The 19,553-nt window shown below is 56.6% G+C and overlaps 1 protein-coding gene across 1 annotated transcript; it reads right to left on the bottom strand.

Moving 5' to 3' along the window:
• Positions 1-4,084: 4,084 nt before the first annotated feature.
• On the bottom strand, positions 4,085-5,295 carry LOC131837022 (ras-related protein Rap-2c-like). The gene has a single exon (XM_059183215.1). The coding sequence runs from the start codon at positions 5,231-5,233 to the stop codon at positions 4,631-4,633; it is 603 nt and encodes a 200-aa protein (XP_059039198.1). The 5' UTR covers positions 5,234-5,295; the 3' UTR covers positions 4,085-4,630.
• Positions 5,296-19,553: the final 14,258 nt, after the last annotated feature.

Below are 19,553 nucleotides of genomic sequence, written 5' to 3' on the forward strand. Positions count from 1 at the left end.
CATGACGGAGGCAGACAGAGCTGGGACTCCCTCTCACCGCCATGACGGACTGTGGACACACACACACAACGGAGGAATGTAGTCTCCCGTGTCTCATCATCTCGAAGTTCACCATTTCGTCATCCTCTGCCAGACGAAGATCAGGGTCCTCTAGTGCGGTCCCTCAATACAGTTTCTCTGGGTCTTCAGATCCAGTTAGCTCCCTCCCCACCGCCGTGTGCCCCATTATGTCCGGTGGTGGGACTGACACAGGGTAACATGTCTGGACACTCCTGGTCAGAAAGGGGGGCAGTGGGAGACACAGAGGAGTCACTGGTCCATAGCAATTCCGAAACCCGGCCAAGAAATCCTTTGCTTAGGTCTTAAGCCCTGGAAATAATCCTCCATCGCTTTGGGCTCTGTCGTCTGACCTCTTTATTTTGCCCTCTGAGCCATCCACCCCCCCTCTTTTTTTTAAAAGATTTATTTATTTTAGCGAGAATGAGCAGGAGGGGCAGAGGAGAGCGGGAGAGAATCTCAGGCAGACTTTGCGCTGAGCACAGAGCCCAGTGCTGGGCTTGTTCCCAGGCCCCTGAGATCATGACCTGAGCTGAAACCAAGAGGTAACTGACTGCATCACCCAGGCAACCCCCCCACCCCATTTTTTTAAATGAAAGCACATGTTTGCAGCAGAGCAGTCTTCTCAGCCTGCTTCCTTCCAGTAGAATTGTTCACGGTGGGAGGTTGGGGAAACCAGCATCTCTTTTCCCTTTGAAAGCCTCTGTCCTTTTCTTAGTCCGAGTGGGGGCTGTCTTTGTTGATAACATTTTTTTCCCAAAACCTTGGTGGATCTGTGATTTGGGGTTATCTCCATAAGAGAAAAGATACACCCACGAATCTGTTTGAGAATTGGGTTCCCTCCGTTGGTGAAAGCCCTGCCCACGAAGGTCTTTGCGATGAGCCCTGCTCTAGCCTGGGCTCCTGGGACGGCTGAGGGGTACTGTGGGGATTTCCAAGAGGCCCTGTCTCTGGGGCAGAGGATGACTCTGTGTCACGGGCCCATCACGTGACTGAATGGCCCTCTGAGAGATCACCTTTGCTCTTTCTGAGGCCTCGACGGTCACACTTGGCTTCACTTGCCGACTTCTCCCAGATCTGACATTCCCTGGGAAGTCATTTCTTAGTTTCAGCATCTTCTGCCATTTGGAGAAACTGTGAATTCTCAAAAGACCAAGTACTGATTCCTTGTAGTTTCTCAGATCTCTCAATCGGCTTCTCTTTTCCCGCTGTGCTCCAGGCTCAGGAAGAGGCCGGCAGCAGCCTGCAAACCACCTGGCGGTCTCGTGGGTATCAGTGGGCGCACCATTTTCTCCCCACGCTGCTGCGGGCGACAAGGTGGCCACAGTTCTGCTGTTCTCCCTCCCTGGGCACCCTCCCTGGGGGGTCCTGTGAGCCCCGCCGCCCGATGGCCTGTCCAGGGTGCGTTCGTGCTCCGCTGACACTCCCCCGAATGCCACTTGGCTCTGCCTGCTGTCTGGTCCCAAGCTGCCCTGGCCTGTCTGGGCATTTGCTGGCTGGGTCCTTGCTCCACGTACCCGGAGCTGATAGTAGTGTCTGTTGCCGCAGAACAACTCGCCTTGAAGCTTATGGGGGTAACACAATAAACGTCTGAGGGTCTGTCAGTCAACTCGGGGCGGGGCAGCTGGGGCCTCTGCTCAGGGGCCTCTGCTCAGGGGCCCTCAGGGGCTGCAGAGAGGGGTGGGCTGGGGGCTGCCTTCATCGCAAGGCTCAGCTGGGAAAGGAGCCTCCTCCTGAGCTCCAGCGGGAGCTGTTGGCTGGTCTCAGGCTCCCGCTGGGTGCTGGCTGGAACCTCTGTTCCCTGCCACACGACCGTCTCCACCAGGCCGGTCCCCGCGGGGCGCCGGCCTGCCACAGAGCGTGGGCTCTGAGAAAGGCTGATCAAGACTGGGGCGGGGAGGGGGCAGTGGTTCGTGATTTAATCTCAGAAGTGACAGCCCATGGCTATGGTCCTGTTATATTCCCTAGAATACAGCCCCTGGGTCCTGCCCACCCTCTGGGGGAGGAAGCCCCGCAGAGCAGGAGGACCAGAAGGGGGTTCCCAGAACCCGTCACAGAGGCTGTCCAACACGGCGACGGAGAAAAACCTCGGAGAACTGGGAAGCAGAGGACAGATCCCACAATTTTAAAAGCTGATAAAAAGAGCAGGCATCGCACTGAAGAGGGAATCTCGTGCCATAAAAGCCCCGACAGAGCTCACAGTGTCACCAGCACTCTGAGTGCCATGGTGGAAACCGCAACACAGGGAAGACAAGCGTCTGCATGGACTTGGCCGTGGACCATTCGGAGCATCCAGAGTGTGTGCGTATGAGACTGTTACAACCATTTGGGAAAACAGTTTCCCCTTCCCTGGGACACTGAGCAAGCACAGGGCCCGGGCTCCGGGGTCCAACTGTGAATGGCTTGTGGCAGTAAGACCACCTGCGAGCTCGCACAGCGGCCACCCAGGGCCCAGGGCCTCCCTCCCCAGGAACATTTGCTCCTTGTCAAGCCACTTGCATTATCTGGGCCACTCTTGACTCCAGAGGGACCACAGGCAGCTTGCGTGCCACAGACTTAGGTTAGAAGTAAGAAAGGTAGGAGGAGAAAGAAAATCTACTGTGTAGGTCTTAAATTTTACCTGTGTGTGTGCACGCGTGCGCATACACACCCAGAAACTACTTCAGACCTATTCCTCAGGTCACAGGAGCTGATCACGTGGGCCTGATCATTTGTCATGCAGAACACCCTGGGCCCTGAGCCGAAACGTGGATCTGACTGGAAGGATCTGAGGTGGCCCTAGGAATCTAAAAGAAGAAATGTCTGCTCACGTTTTTTCCTGGATTGAACCTATTATCCAGAGGCACAGGCAGGGACACAAGACCTCCCAGGAGGCCTCAGAGTAGGCAGGAGGTGTCAGAAACATGGGCCGGGCAGGGGGTCACTCAGCTGGCCGTCCTTGGGGCCCAGCTTCATGCCTGAAAACAGGACGCCATTTGCTCCCTGCATGCGTTCTCTCTGCACGGCTCAACGCCCAGCCCAGGAGCAGTGTTGGGGGTTTTGTCTCTGTTCCAGCAGAGGAAGGGGCAGCTTTGGACAAAGAGAGCTGAGGCCAGCAGGGTCTTTTCCCTCAATGCACACACCTCCACAGGCCCCCTCCCCACCTCCCTGTGTTTGAAATGTCCCCTTAGAGATGGTTCTGGAAAGGGGTGTGAGGAAACACTGCCAGGAGGAGTGACCCCAGAACAGAGAGAGTCAGAAGACAGAGTGGGTTAGCCGGACTTCAAGGGCTCAAACGTAAGTGCCCAACACCCCTGCCCCAAAGCCCCAGGGAGAAAGGAAGAAAGAAAAGATAGGGGACCCAGGCTGGCCCTCCCCCCTGGTGAACTGGCTACAGGGACTGTCAGGTTCTAAAATACAAATATTTTTTACGTTGCAAAAAATCCACACTTCTATTCACACATGATGTATGATGTCAATAGAATTCCCAGAGCCATGCGTAACCATCACTTTATACCTAACGTTCCTGTAACAAAACGAACTTTTTCAGGTCACTGGCACAGTTTTGAGCGTTCTTGTTTCTTTGATTTGCTTTTCTTGCTATTTCTTTTAGATGTTTAAGTGGTGAGGCTAGATTGCTAAATGTGAAAGATTTGTTGTAGCGGGTGAAGCAGAATCATTAACTTGTGGACACAGGCACACAAGACTCCTACCAAAGACAGATTCTTAAAGTTATAAAACAATGGCACTTTTAAACTAGTGCAAGAAAAGTTTCTTGTCCCGTTTAGGAGAAAACTCTATAAAAAGATCCTCACATGGTCTGCTCCTCTATCAGTCCCTGGGTCACTGCGAACTATGCAGGTATCAGACGAGACGGCCTACCCTCACCCTCTGGAAACGAGAAATACGTGCCAGATGCGGCCATTTTCCCTCTGGTTACCGCCGTGCGAGGCGGATCATACCCGGGGAGCAGAGACCGCGCAGGCAAACTGGAGCCCTGTAGGAACGGTAGCTCTCAGTACTAGAAAGACCCATATTGAAAACGAGCACCTTTTCCGATCCCTTTATTTTCACTCAATTGACAGATGCAGCATCGCTGGGACGTCAGTTCCCGAAGGCAAGGCCTGGGCCAGCGGCTCCCTCTCCCCTCCCCGGTGCGCACCGCCCTTCAAGCCCGCCGTGTGTCATCCCTATATTTAGAAACACGCAGAGGGGACACAGGACCGCTGCGTTCGAGGCTGCAGGGCCGAGGTAAACACACGAAAACCTCACGGAAGGGGCCGCACCGAGTCTCGGGTTCGCGACCCTCGTTGTCCAAAAAGGCGGGGCGGGGGGCTCCCGTAACAAACCCCACTTGAGGAAAAGGGCGGCTCCCCACACAGGCAGAAGATCTGGATCTGGGGCTTCCTCCAAGAGGTCAGCAAAGCGGCGAAGCTTCCCCAGCCCCTCGGAGCTCGCAGACGGCGGAGGCGCGGTCCGGGTTGCGCGGAGTAACCCCCGGTCCTCGCCGTAACTTTCTTTCCAAAGCGGGGGAGGCGGGCTGAGCTTCGGGAATCAGAAAAGCGCTGGGCGTCCTCGAAGGCCACCGTGGGTCTCAGCCGATGAACCTCTCCGACGGCCACGTATCCTGGGCATTGCTTGGGGGCGCCGGGGGCGCCGCCTCGGGCGGGGCCAGGGCCTCCATCTCGCGAACCACCTGCGTGAACACCTGGTCCACCATGAGTTTGCTCTTGGCCGTGACCTCCAGGAACGGGCAGCGCCACTCGCGGGCCAGCGCGCGGCCCCGCGCCGTCAGCACCTGGCGCTCGGCGTCCAGGTCGGCCTTGGTGCCCACGAGCACGAGCGGCACGGCCTTGGGCCCCCGCAGCCGGCCCATGCGCTCCCGCAGCGGCCGCACCGCCTCGAACGAGGCCTCGCTGCACACGCTGTAGAGCACCACGAAGCCGTCGCTGTTCTTGATGTACAGGTCCTTGAGGGTGACCAGGTGCTCGGCGCCCACGGTGTCCACGATCTCCAGCAGCGCGGGCGCCGCGTTCACCTCGATCACCTTGCTGAAGAGCTCCTCCACCGACGGCTCGCACTGCTCCGGGAAGCGGCCGCAGGCGAACTGCGTGGCCAGCGCCGTCTTGCCCACCGCCACGCTCCCCAGCAGCACCACCCGGTAGCCCTTGGCGGGGCGCGGCCCCGGGCCCGCCATGGCCGAGACGCGGCTGGCGGGACGCTCGGCCGGAGGACCGCGAGGAATGGCGCGCGCAGGCGGGGGCCGCGGGGAGGGGCGAGGGGGAGGGGCGGGAGGAGGGGCGGGGCGGGAGGGGCCGGCGCGGGGAGCGGGGGACAGGGGAGGGCGGCGACGCGGCGACGCGGAGGGGGCCGGAGGGCGGGCGCCCGCTCCCCGGCGCCGGACAGGGGTGGGCGTCCGGGCTGGCGCGGAGCCCCGCCGCCGCCGGGTCGGGGGAGAGCGCCCCGCAGCCGGGACGCGGGTCCCGGGAGTGTGGGCGCCGCGGGCCTCTCCGCCCGGCTCGGCACCCCGGGGTCCGCCCCGCCTCCGGCCCCGAGAGCTGGCGCCGCCCTCCCCAGCAGCTCCACGTCCCAGGCCTCCCCTTCCTTCCCCCCGGACCTCGCTCCCGCGGGTCCCCCGGCAGCCAGGCCCTGCCCGGCCTCTCTCCCCTACCCCACCGCACCACCGCCGGGGCCCTCCGACAGTCCCTGCCCCTCTGCGCCCCCTTTCCCCGAGTGGCCCCTTCTGTCCGCGAGACTAGAAGGTAACCTGATCCCTTCCACGTCTACCCGGGAAATGCAGGGATTTCTCCTCCATTCCGGAGCCAGCCTCGTGGCCGGAAGCCAGACTGGCCTCGTTTTAGGTCCGGCCCCGCCGGTCTGCGCAGCTGGGGCCCCTCTCCGCACCCGGCGGACCCGAGAGAAGGGGTGACTTGCCAGGGAGCTTCGGCCGGAGGGCCCCAAGTGACGCCTTGCCCCCTCCCTGGGCCTGGAGTTCCTCGAGCCCCTGCCTTTGCTCTGGCCCCTGCAGACCCCTTTGTCGTGGAGCAGCGCCCCAATGAACTTTGTAAAACGTCAGTCACATTGTCCTCCAGGGCTCCAACCTTCCCTGGCTTTGCATCCTGCCCTGCTGACTGGAGAGTAGAGCGACCACATAAGGCATCGTCTGAAACTGGTCACTTCTGAAAATCAAAGTGTGCACCCTCCACCCAACAGCAAGCGAAAACCCACAAAGCCCCTGGCCACAGGGCGTTAGGGACACCTTGGTCACAGAGGTCCCCCAGGTGGGACCCCACCTGCTGCCATTCCCTCTCAGGCTTCTACTCTACACAAGCATCTCGCTCTTTCTTGATTTCAGAGGACCTAGGCTGGGTGTGGGAGAGTGTGGCCTAGGTAGAAAGTCTTGGGATCTCTCCCCACCTTAAGCCTCATGCCCAAGCTGATGCCTTAGGACTTCAGGGGGACCCGCAGGCCTGGGCTGAACCTGGCGGTCTCAACACTTGCCCTTCCCCCGCGTCAGGGTGCCAGTGAGTTGTCATTCTGGAGCAGCCCTGGAGGGAGGCACAGCCCCAATGCTGGCTACGCTTGACGTTTAAACACCAACAGTATATGTTCTCCACACTGGTGTCTGTGATCACAGAACATGCTTTTCTCTAAACAGGGCAGAGAGCATCCTTAACCTATAATATGAATCCTACATGCGACATAACAGAAAACCTGATATCTAGAGACATCTCATGAGACATTCTCCGACTGCAAAGTAACAAGAGTAAAAACGTCTTTTTAAAAAGGGTAACTGTGAGTATTCACAGAACGGAAGAAAGTTCCAGCCAGGTTTCAACAACGTCCCCCAGATAGCTTTTGAGGGAAAAGAGGCAACTCACCGCTGAAAAACTGCAAAACACAACAGGGAAAAACCCACTCTGAGAGCTGTTGGAAGCACAGACATAAAACCATGTCCAGAAAACTGCAGAGACTGGCATTCTCAGACACATAATGAGATAATTATGTTTCGCGTGTTTAAGGAAATAAAAAGGAAGCTTAAAATTTGGAGCAAGGAACAAGAGACTGTAAAGTATGGGCAAGTAATTTGAAAGACCTTCTCCAAAAGAAAAAAAAACTTCTAGAAATAGAAAATATGATCATTAACTGTTTTAATTAACATAAAACATTGATAGGCTAAACAGTTGATTAAACATGACTGAAGAGAGAAGTATCGACAACATTATGAGTTGTGGGGCATCTGGCCTGGTTTTCATCATCAGTGCCCTGTGCCCTGTGTCTGCAGGAGACAGGGGGCTCCAGTGTCCCCTGGAAGTGTCAGACTGCCATAGAGTATCTTAAATTGAGAGTTGGCTAATTTGAGCCTATCGTTAGTATTTCCGGGGGCTTTTAAAGCCATTAACAAAAGTCAGCTCCCCACTCCCACCACGGGAACAAACGCTCCCCCTTCCACCCATGCCTTATCCTAACCGGCCAGGCTCTACCTGCGGAGCCAGCTGGCTTGCGTAGCCATGATGACAGCAAGCAGATAGACCCAGACCATGCGAGAGGAAGGCGTATATGATGGCTGACTCCCATCTCATAGTTTGAAAATGCCTCCTTTGGAAGGGAGTGACCTTGGAGCACATTATCCGCAAACAATGATGAATGAGCACACTGCTTGTTTCCTTTTCTTAGCGCTTCAGCTAGACTCCAGAAACATCCATGTCGACCCACGGAGGTGACAGCTGCTATCCCTCTGCATTTCTGCTTAACGGAAATGCCTTTACCACACGCCACTCATATGATGTGTATCCTTCACCGTAAGAGGAAATTTTTGTCTATTTATACCTTAGAATTTGTATTGGAGATGTCTGCTGGGATTTTTTTAGGGAGGGTCTCCATTGAATTTATCAATTTTCCCCCTTTTATTCGGTTAATTTTATGGCTCATGGTTGATGGATTTCCCATGGATGAGTCATTCTGTTTCTCACTTCATCTCTCACCCCTCTTCTCCCCGATGCCTCTGGACACAGTGATCCTGCCGCCTCCTTCAGCGCGCTAGTCCGCATCTCATCACACAACCTTCACGCTTGCTGTTCCCTCCTCTTGGAATGCTGTTCCCTCCGATGTCCGAGTGGCTCGCTCCCTCGATTTACCAAGGGGTTTTGCTCAAATGTCACTTGCTTAAAGGCGTCTTTCCTTACCAGCTGTGAACGGTGGAAGTGCATTCATTTGTTGAAGTTCTAGCCCTCTGTACCTCAGAATATGACCTTATCTGGAAATAAGGTTATTGCAGAGGTAATCGGTTAAGATGGGGTTCCACTGGCGGAGGGTAGCCCCTAATTCAATATATCTACTGTCCTCATAAAAGGGGTAATTTGAGGGGTCAAAATCTCAGGGTCATGGAATGGAGCCCTGTGGGGAGTCTGCTGAAGATTTTCCGCTTCCTCTGCCCCTCCCCCATTCAGGCTCTCCAAATAAATAAATAAATAAAATCTTTTTTAAAAAATATTTTATTTATTTATTTGACAGACAGAGATCACAAGTAGGCAGAGAGGCAGGCAGAGAGAGGGGGAAGCAGGCTCCCTGCTGAGCAGAGAGCCCGATGCGGGGCTTGATCCCAGGACCCTGGGATCATGACCTGAACTAAAGGCAGAGGCCCCAACCCACTGAGCCACCCAGGCGCCCCAAATCTTTTTTCTTTTTGAAGGGGGTAGTTTGGACACAGATACACGGGGAGAATGCCACGTGAAGAGGAACTGGTGTTTCTACAAGTCAGAGAATGCCGAAGTTGTTGGCAAACCACTGTGTTTAGCGTGTCACTGATGAACTGTTTCGAGGGCCGTGTCACAGCTCTACTTTCCCCCACGAGAGCCATGGTTTTTACTGTGTAAGTTTGCGTGGCACCCTGAATATTGTGAAGCAGGAGTATGCCATCCTAGCCAAACTGACCATATTTGTTGACTGGTTAAATGCTTGCCTTCCTGAATGAGACCCTCATGTGGCCTGGTATATTACTTCCTCAGTGTACTAATGGATGAGATTCGCTAACTGGTTGTTGAGGCTGGCTGTCTGCAAAAGGCTATACAGCATAGTACAGAATAATCCTGTGCTTACGGTAGGGTGTGAGGGAGCCCAGTCGGCGACACCTCCAGTGGTCCTGCCCAAGACCCCAACAAGGGAGGAATCTGGCACAGGGACTCATGAACATGTAAATACAATGATTACCTTCCACAGCTGATGTCCGGGTCAGAGCAGGCGGCTTCAGAGGGCTGTGCTCCAGGCTTTCCTTCTGCTCGGTCCCCGCTTCGGACTCACCTGCCCAGTGGTAGGCCAACTGGTATATTCGTGTCCATCTCCAGGGGGAGCCCCGGCCCCGGAGATTTCTGGCAGGGAACTGCAGAAGCAAACCTCACACCATATTCCCGGTGCCCCTCTGCCCCCAGTCTCTTGGCCTGCCTCATTCTCACAGCCTGTAGTGCTGGGGAGCTTTTGACCCTCCAAGACTTATACCCCAAACCAAAGAGAATCTCTAACCTCCGGTGGAGGAACCGGGATCCCAGTACCTCTGAGCACAGAGGAGGAACAGCATTCCTGGGGAAGCAGCACCTGCTGTTGGCATCTGCAGACAACAACTGCGCAAACCTCCCGGGGTAGGGGGAGTGGAGGTGGGGCGTGCACAACGATCTGCTGAGAACTGCTGGATATAGTGCAAACACGTGGGTGGTCTCTGCCCGGGAGGGTGTGCGTGTGGACAAATGCGGATGCGGTCATCGCAAAGCCCAGCGATCGCTCCCTTTCTGTCCATCAAGTTGGTCAGATGACTGGCAAGAATTTTCCAGACTAGAAATTCTGCATGAACTGTCACCAAACACTTTCTTGCATATCTGCAACGTTGGAAAAAGGAAAAGCCCCAAACAGAAAAGCTGCTGGAAACCAAAGTGCAAGCTGATGCTCAGGCAGGGAGCCACGGCGGGGATTCACAGTCTTGGTCATCAAGGCTTTGGGGTGTCATGGAGATGGGAGGTAAGAGTTTGAACCTGTATAAAGTTCCCAGTTGGCCCTAGGACCCCCACATGAACTGTGCATCCCGGAAGGACCATATCCTCCATGAATGAATGATTTTGAGAGTTTTCCAATCATCAACAAAAGGAGAGGAGAAAGAAATTGTCCTACGCAGTACTCTTGCTAGGACAAAAAGAAAGGGTCTTCCCTAATTTTGTTACAAGGGTCTGGTCCTCCAGAAGGTTTGGGTTTAAAGTGAACATCCCCGTAAGTCCTGGAAACAGCAAGCTGAAAAATTAGTATTAAACGGGCCCAGATGGGTAGTTGTGTAAGGACACCGCCCAAAGAAATGCCAGCTTCTCTGGAGGGGCGCGCCTCCAGCCGGGGCTTCCTGTTGTCCTCTCAGACCAAGTTCACGGTCAAAAGATACTGAACAGATGAGGAATAAGCCACCACAAGGGGAGACCACAAAAACTCTAATTTTCAGGCAGTAGGATTAATAGAGAAAAGATGTAAAATAATATTAATAAAATAATAAATTAATATCTAAAATAATAAATAATAAAAATATAATAAAATAATACATAAAATAAAAATACTAAAACCAAAAAAAGGATGACTGAGGTGAGAACAAAATATGATACTAAACAAATATAACTGCGTTTTGCAGAATCCTACGCTACCAGAGTCCCGGTACTGCTATGGATTTCAGTGTGTCTGCCACTCACCACGCCCCCGCTCCAGACAAGCCGCCCCATGGACAGTAGCTCCAGCAGCAGACCTGGACCCTCCCCACACGTGTCCCCACTTGGCCATCTTCCTCGACCTCGGCCTCTAAGATAAGACACGGAGAGAGCTGCTGCTTTCCTCCAGGGAGCCTGGCGGGGAGGAGGAGTGTTTCCTGCAGCACGACTTCCTGCTGGGTCACCGCCAGCGAGGGGGCATTTCTGGACAAGGTCAGGGGCCCCTCCCAGCGCTCCTTCCTTTACACCGCACTCAGCACAAAGGACGCGGCCTGCTTCGGACAGACGCAGCGTGGAAGGCAGATGCCACCAGACTGCCCGCCCTGGCTTTGGGGCTCCAATCGCTCCCAGACGTCAAAGCTGGAGTGGGGAGGGGGCGCTCCGCACCTGCCCCGGGACCCCCCTTCCCTGCCCCATCCTCTGCCTCCGCTGCTGCTGCCCAGGGGCTGCTCTTGTGCTGCCAAGCTTCCTATGCCCGAGCGGGGTGAGGTGTGGGGGACCCCTGGGGACTGATGGGGGGGACCTGGGCTCCAGGGCAGAGGTGCAGCCAGCCCCGGAGCAGCCCCGGGTCTGGGCCTCCCCCCTTGGCGCCTCTTTCCCTGGCCCAGTAGCTCGTATTCCTGCCAGATCGTGCAAAGGGATGCACCGCCATGTCCCCTGAGCGTCCATCCAGGTCCCGGCACAGCCAGCAGGTCAATTTCCAAATCCCTGCACCCCACAGCACCTCGTGCCCTGTGCCTGGAAACAGGCGTCCCGCTGGGCTGTAGAGGGACGCACCCCCACCCCATGTCCCAGGGTGGCCTCGCACAGATAAGAACATGGGTTCCTCCCTACCTGCAGGATGTGGGGCCAGAGCAGGGGTCCTAGGGAGCCTGCAGGCCCGGGCTGCCGCCAGAAAGTCCCTGCCCAGTCACCCGCTCCAGACCTTGACAAGCAGGTCCCAGCCCAGAATGCCTCAGGCTTTAAGGGCCCACGCCCTGCAGGGTCCGCTGCCCATTTCTGTAGCAGGGGGGCTGGGGCCCTGAAGACAGGACAGTCTATCTGTCTGGTCTGCTGAGCTGACACTGTGCCTACCTTGTCTCCCCCATGCCTGGAGATTTGGGGCAAGTCCCCTCCGACGCAGCTCTTTCTCCCACCCTAGCACAGACCCGGGAGAGCCGGCTGGTGCTGCTCTGAGCCTCACTGCCTGGCCTCGGCCCAAACCCCACCCACCCAGGGTCCCTCAGTCGGTCCCTGGCTTTCCCCCCCTTCCAAGGAGAGGCCCAGAAGCGAATCGGGTCCCTGCAAGAAAGCTCCCAGGAAGTGGTGGAATTGCTTGGCCATTCCAGATCCATTCGTGAGGCTAGAACCAGGCTGACCTTGCTCAAGGTCAGGCTTGTCGGGGCAGCGCACTTGAAGCCTGTCCACCCCCATCCCTGCAGGAAGGACCCCAAACCCAAGGGCAGATGAAGGGGGCCTGCCAGGGAGCTTCACACTGAGGCTCTAGTCTCTGGTGTCCCTTCCCCAGGGACACCTGGCCCCTGCCTCCATCTGAAACCCCCCCCCGCACTGGGCCCCCTCTCCTCGTGGGAGCCTCTCAAATGTGGAGCATGATCTGTCACTGGCTTGGTCCCTTGATAAAGTCTTCTCAGCGGGACGTGAGGGAAGGCTTTACTGGGGCCAGGGCCCCTCCCCTTTGGTGGCCCCATCCCGGAGGGGCAGGGAGCAGGCAGGAGAAGGGTGGGGACAGCATTCAAAGGCAGGACTGCCAGCGACCAGTGGCTCCAGAGAGAGCCCCTGAGACCAGGGGGCATCCCTGCCGAAACACCAGAGAAGGAGGGGCAGGAGGAAACCCCCATCATGGGCAGGGCCTGGCTCCAGCCCCGCCAGGGACCAGGCTGGCCCCCATGTCCAGGCGTGGGCCCCTGCAGGGCCGAACCCCCAGGGAAAGAACACCAGCCATGTGCAGGATCACACTGTCGCAGACACTGTAGCTGAACCCCGAAATACTGGGGTCACCACATTAAACAGCCCAGTTGGAATGTCACGTGCTCAGGCAAGTCCGCAGAGAGAGCCCTGCTGCCGGGGTGTGATGGGACAGGGACTGCTGGCTCCTCGGACCCGGAGGAAGGGGAAGCCCGGAGCAGCGGCCCCCCAGGGAGAGCCCCCATGCCTCCCCGACCCCGTAGCCCACCGGAGTGGAGCAGGGCGGCTCCTTCTCACCCTGCATGACCATCCTTGAGCCACAGAAATCCCCGGGGAATCGGCTCAGGCCCAAGTGGACAGAAGCCACTGGTTCCAGACCTGCCCGGGGGACTCTCATGTGTGGCCAGAATGGAGGTCCACTGGGGTCCCAGCGGCATGGAGGGGTCTCCCCGCAGCCCGGCCGATAGGTCACGGCGGCGAAGACACTTTCATGATGAGGCAAACGACGGGCGCTGGAAAGTCAGCTCAGCTCAGCTCAGGTTCCAGGTGGAGGAAAGGCCCAGGAGGTTGTAGTTAAAGCTCATCAGGCCTCCCAGCCCCCACAGAAGGGCAGGCTGCCAGGGAGGGCTCCTTCCTCCCCTGAGAAGGCTCCATGCTCTCCCTGAAGCCCCGGTGCTACCTCAGGACTGGCTCCCACGGATGCCGGTGCCCGGCTTCCCCGGCGTACTCAGTGTGGGGGCTCTGGTCCCCCACGGGCTGGGGACCCCGGCTCTGTCCTGGCAAACCACGTCCTGATGGTGAGAGAGAGCAGACGTCTCCGCCGAACCAAAACCTCCGGGAGACACCAGAATCGCTCCCTCCCTCCTTCCGGGACATAGATCCGAACCAAAGGCTCCCTTGCTCCTCTGGGTCTGCATCCAGGTATGTGTTGGAAATGACCTTGGTAAGGGACCCTGTGTTTCACTTGGGGCAGATGGTCTCCCCTCAGAAGCCGCTCCCAGCTGGGGGGCGATCTGGAGCTTTGGTGCATTGGAATTGCCTGGAAAGCCTGGATGAGACCCGGCCCCCTCCCCCTGTGGTTTTGGGGTCCGTGGACGCGCCCCCAGTCGGCGGGGGTCATGTACAGCGCACGTGCAGAACTGCGTTCACTGTCCTTGATAGTGTGAGTCCTCTAACGTCACTTGACGGATTCCGCATCTAGTGGTTTCCAAGGAACGTTGTGCTGTGGCCGCAGCTGAAAAGAACCTCTTCCTGTTAGGAATGGCTGCCTTGGCCAAATCCTGATTGGAGCCCCCCGGGCCCCACACAGGCGGCTCCGCTGACTCCTTCGGGGCTGCTGATGCCCTGAATGTGCCCGACTGTCCTTGACCTTTGTCTCCTCTTGGGGGGGACCGAGGGCACGTCTCTCCGCGCCCTTCTCTTCCTGGTGGGCAGCGCGCAGGAAGGACAGGCCCGCGTGCTGTGCCGGGCAGGACGACGGCTAAGTGAGGACTGGGGGGGGGGGGGGTGATGAGGAGGGCTTGTTTGCCAGCCGCTGGCCCCGGAAGCAGAGCCAGGTGGATTGTTAGGTGCTGAGGGGCAGCTGAGCCCAGGAGGGAAGGCAGGGCTCGCGGGCATTCTCAGCCCGAGAAGCGCAGGCGCTGCTGTGTCTTTGCCGTCACTCCCTGGTGCCCGCAGCGCGCACTCAGCAGATCTCGCTGTCAGGGGGTCGCTGCCCCTCGGCGGTGCCGCAGGCGACCAGGGTCAAAGCAGATGTCCAGGCCAGATCAGGGTCAGACCCTTGCCCCTGACGGCATCCAGGGATGGGCCGTTTCTACACGGACCCGTCTGCGAGCACGTGTGAGCAAAGTTCTAAAGTGAAGTGTATCGTACTTGTAGAACCAGGCCCAGGACGTGGGTGGGCAGCCGCGAACATGGACACGGCGTGAGCCTCCCCGAGTCGCTCCCCCAGAAGCCCCATTGTCTCCCCTCCCCCGTCGTCCCCACAGGGAAGCAGCTCGCTTCCTTCACAGCAGAACGACTGTCACCTGTCTCCGGCCGTCGTCCACAGGGACGCCTGCAGCATGAGCCTCCGTGCTGGGTTGTCCGAGAATGTGCTGCCGAGCGGGTGTGGCTCCTTCCTTCTGTTTGCTGGAACATGTCCCCGTGTGGGAGAGTGGCCGACTTCTGTCCACCGCGCTGGGGCTGGCTGTTCGGTTGTCCGGCGTGAGCGCCGCGGAGCGTTCTTGGCCATGGTTTGGGGGACGCACGCTGCCTTCTGTGTCCTGCCCTAGGAGTAGGTGCACAGGGAAAACTAACAGTAGACTAAATGCTGTGGGACCCCACCAAGTAACTGAACTGCATCCCAGAGCAAAGATCAAGAATATTTACAGAATATAAAAATACCCAGGGCTGGGTGCCTGGGTGGCTCAGTGGGTTAAGCCTCTGCCTTCAGCTCAGGTCATGATCTCAGGATCCTGGGATAGAGCCCCGCATCGGGCTCTCTGCTCAGCAGGGAACCTGCTTCCCTCTCTCTCTCTCTCTGCCTGCCTCTCTGCCTACTTGTGATCTCTCTCTGTCAAATAAATAAATAAAATCTTTAAAAAAAAAAAAAAGAAAAAAAACCCAGGGCTGCGGCGCCCTGGGTGGCTCAGTTGGTCCCACATCAGGCTCCTTGCTTGGTGGGGAGCCTGCTTCTCTCTTCCCCTCTGCCTGCTTCTGCCCTCTGTCTCTGTCAAATAGATAAATAAAATCTTAAAAAATATATATCCAGGGCCAAAAAATGTAAACTTCATATCATCTGATTTCCCAGTATCTAGCAATCAACAAATAGGAAAATGGAGCCCATTAGGATAAGAACCGACAACCGGTTAGAACAGAACAATGAATGACGCAGATGGAAGAGGAGAAAGGACTCACATAAGGGGAAACGGTCGAAACCCCCCTATGAAATAGCAGAAATTGTGAGATTTAGTAAAAATTTAAAAAGAATTTTAAAAGATCCAGCTGTATGCTCCCTGTAAGAAATCCACTTTAAATATGAAGACAAAATAGCTTAAAAGTAAGAGGATGGAGGGCACCTGGGTGGCTCAGTTGGTTAAGCAACTGCCTTCGGCTCAGGTCATGATCATGGAGTCCTGGGTTCAAGTCCCACATCAGGCTCCCTACTCAGCAGGGAGCTGCTTCTCCTGCTGACCTCTCTCCTCTCATGCTCTCTCTGTCTCTCTCTCTTTCTCTCTCTCTCTCAAATAAATAAATAAAATCTTAAAAAAAAAAAAAAAGCAAGAGGATGGAAAAAATGTCATGTCCAATCAAAGAAAAATTATGTGGCTCTAATAACATCCGATAAAATAGATTTCAGCTCTCTGCTCAGCGGGGAGCCTGCTTCCCTCTCTCTCTGCCTGCCTCTCTGCCTACTTGTGATCTCTCTGTCTCTCTCTCTCTCTGTCAAATAAATTAATAAATAAAATCTTTTTAAAAATAGATTTCAGAGAAAGGATTATTATTTTTAAGATTTTCTTCGTTTCAGAGAGAGAGAGCTCAAGGTTGGGGGGGAGGGGCAGAGGGAAAAGACTCCTCAGTCTCCCGACTGAGCGTGGAGCCCCGCACCACACGGGGCCGATCTCAGGACCCTAAGAACATGAACTGAGCTGAAATCGAGAGTTGGATACTTAACCCAGAGCACCACCCAGGCGCGCCCAGAGGAAGGATTATTATCAGACATAGAAAAGAGCAAAGAGGTGCATTCATCTTGAGACCATAACAGACATAAATGTTGGTGCATCTGTAAGAGCTTCGGGAGATATGACGGCAAATGGAGCCCCAGACACAACGAGACCAACGCCCACTCGTTCACGTCTACCCTTCTCATCCCCACCCGCTCCCCTGCAAGTTTCCAGCAGCAACCACTAGCCCCTTCTCAGCCCTACGCAGATCTCAGCCAGGCGCCCTTTGGTGAAGAACCAAGCCCCAGCCACCCTCACCCCCCAGAGAGACTGTATTCCCCTGCTCCTCTGTCTTCAGTACCCACCGTGTTTATCAGCTGCGACCCACTGAGGCCTGGCAGGGACAGAGCTGGAGAGAGACCGGTGACATCTTGCAAGACCCCTGCCTCGGGGGAAGGCTCTGCAGTCTCTCAGGGGAAGGGGGAGCCTTGCTCCTGCTGACTCAGAGGGCTCACAGGAATGTGGTCTCGAAGATTCTCAGCCTCGTCCCTCCCAACATCACCATCCGTGTCTGAAAGCCGCTCTGCTCCTGTCAGAGCTCCGTCTTGGCTAGAGGAGGCCTGTCACATTTTCAGCTCTGCCACGCATGAGATCAGATCGTAGCTTGATGTCCAGCAGCCATTCAAGTACTGCTGAGTGCTGAGTGGGTGCTGAGTGGGTGCCCCGTCGGCAGCCAGGGTCACCCCGTCAGAGCCCTCGGCATTCGCATGTGGAACGTTCCAGGGAAACCAGGCTGCTCACCAGCAGACTCTCCTTGACCTCTTCTTGAGGGCAGCCTTGGGAGTGGGAAAAGCCTCCCCCCACATGGGGGGTCCGCCCCCGCCTCACCAGCCCTCATGCCTTCAGACCAACAACCTGGGTCAGGACCAGGCACACCCAAGCAGGGACGCACAGTCTCTGCCCCCAGGGGACTAGGTTATATGGGGAAGGAGCTGCCATGTCTGGGAAGTATTGCCCGCCCCAGGGACTGGGGGGAGCCAGTGGGAAGGGAGCCGGGGCAGAGTGTCCAGAGGGTAAGAGGCATTCAGTGACATGGGAGCACCCTCTCGGGATGCCATGGGACCAGTGTCCTGGTGAGGGCGCCCAGGACTGGTCCTAAAGCATTTCTGGAAGCTTGGCCACCCCAGTGGGCTGCTATGAACGAGACAGAGAGCCAGGAATGCACTTGGCATCACACAGGAGGCTCCGGGAGGGGAAACTGTTAGAACGGGGTTTTTTCGTGATGCTGAGAAACCCATCGTCTGGTGTCTCTGTTCCCCAAGAGGCCCCAAAGGCCCCTCGCCAGTCCCGGTGCCAGAAGTCAGCCTCGGCCCACGCAGACGTTTTCAAGCTTGTGTCTTACTTCTCCGGCACCATTGGTAATGCTTTGCCGTCTGTGTTGGGGACACGGTGTGACTGGGAGCTGGGCTTCACGGGCCCGTCCGCCGTCTGCCGGCCCTGCTGGGTCTCGCTCGTGGCCCCTCTGTCCTTGTGCGCTTGCTCGTTTTCATGGAGCTCAGTGTCCTTCGGAAACTATTTGGAGAAGTAATTTGACATCCAGAATGAAGGCACTTCCCTTAGGAGAGGATCAGTGTTTGAACTGCCCAGCCTCCGTCCGGGATGGCTTTAAATGAAATGTACGGCTCAAGTTTTTTCTTTTGTTTTGTTTTCGGATTGCTTCCTTATATAATGTGATTTGGGTGGAGAATCCACATCTGGGGACCCTCCCCACCCAGCCCATGCCCAGAGCTCTCTCCCTGTGGTCCAGCCCTGGGGTGGGAGATAGGGCTGGTCCCTGAGCTGTCCCTGGGGCTCTGCAGCCCACAGGCATTGGCCCTGATCCCTGCCAGCCATGGTCCTCCCTGCTGGGTCAGGAACCACCCCTGGGGACACAGTCAGAACAAACAGTGCTTGCGGGGTGTCAGAGAGGAAGAGAAGGGGCTGAGACCCACCGGAATAGAAGCTCAGGAAGGAGACGGCCTGGCCATTCTCTCCAGCAGGTGCGGCACATGGAGGGAAGGCCCGAGGCCAGAGAGGAGGGAACGGACGAACAAGCCACTTCTTTCTACAAATATGAGGCATGTGAGGCCCTCCCTTTGGACTCCAGGCCAGAAAGTGTGTCAGCCCTAAGGAAGGACCAGGCTGTGGATGAGGCGTGTGGGGGCCGGGCTGGGAGGCAATCAGGGCTGCAGGCTGAACCATTCCCAAGAAACAGAGACCGCACCAGCAGCACTGTTTCATTCCCTGTAATAAAACTAGGTCTTAAAAACAAAATCTGAACACAAAAAGACTCTTACACCTGGAAATTAGATTTGAAAACTCTTCAGCATCTCCAGGGACAAAGGAAATACACAAACTGGCCGTCTGTTACACCATATGGTGGAGCTCCGGGCCTGAGCCTCGGGGAGAGGCTACTGGGCACGGGAACCCTTCCACGAGGTCCGGGCCACAGCATGTCTTAAACATAGACGTGCAGGAGCTATTCGTTTATTCCCCAGAAAGGAGAATGATGTCCAGGAGGACAAAAGGAAGGAAAAGAACAAACGACTTGACCACTTCAGACTGCCGTGAAATGGAGGCCTGTTTGCTGCGGCCCGTTCCCGCAGCCCGGAAGCAGCAGCAAGTGTCCGTCCGCCCAGGAAGGCGTGGGCGACCGAGGTGACTCTGGGAAGACTGTCCCTCGGTTCTTGGCTCTTCTGACACCAACCAAGAGGGCTTCCCCACCCAGTAAGTCTCCAGTGGTATAGACAGCCACAGGCTGTGTTGGCCTTTAATTCCGACACTACATCTGACGGTAGCCGGGCTGCAGGAATCTGGGGCTCAGGGCGGGGTCCTCAGGGGGGCTGCTGGCTGGAGCAGCGGCACGGGGCCTCCCACAGGGCTGGACCTGCCTTATTGCTTGATGGCTGGGTTTCTGGGATAAATGCCCCAGGGACTCCTCCTGATAGAAGAGTCCAGACTTGACAGTATTGGCTTCCTCCTGGAAATCAGGCCGTCATGTGTGAAGTGGGCCCCCAGAACCTTCTCCCTGGGTGGGTATCACAGCCACCCAATTCCACACCCCGAGGCTCCCTCCCTGAAGCTTGAGCTCGCCTCCACCTCTGTCCAGGGAGTCAGAGCACTGCCAGACCCCTTTGGGACCAAGACAAATGTGGCTGTCCTCTGCCATCAGGACACTTGCCAATGAGCAGACAAGACA

The sequence above is a fragment of the Mustela lutreola genome, chromosome 7 (genome assembly GCF_030435805.1).
Source record: "Mustela lutreola isolate mMusLut2 chromosome 7, mMusLut2.pri, whole genome shotgun sequence".
Classification (NCBI taxonomy): domain Eukaryota; kingdom Metazoa; phylum Chordata; class Mammalia; order Carnivora; family Mustelidae; genus Mustela; species Mustela lutreola.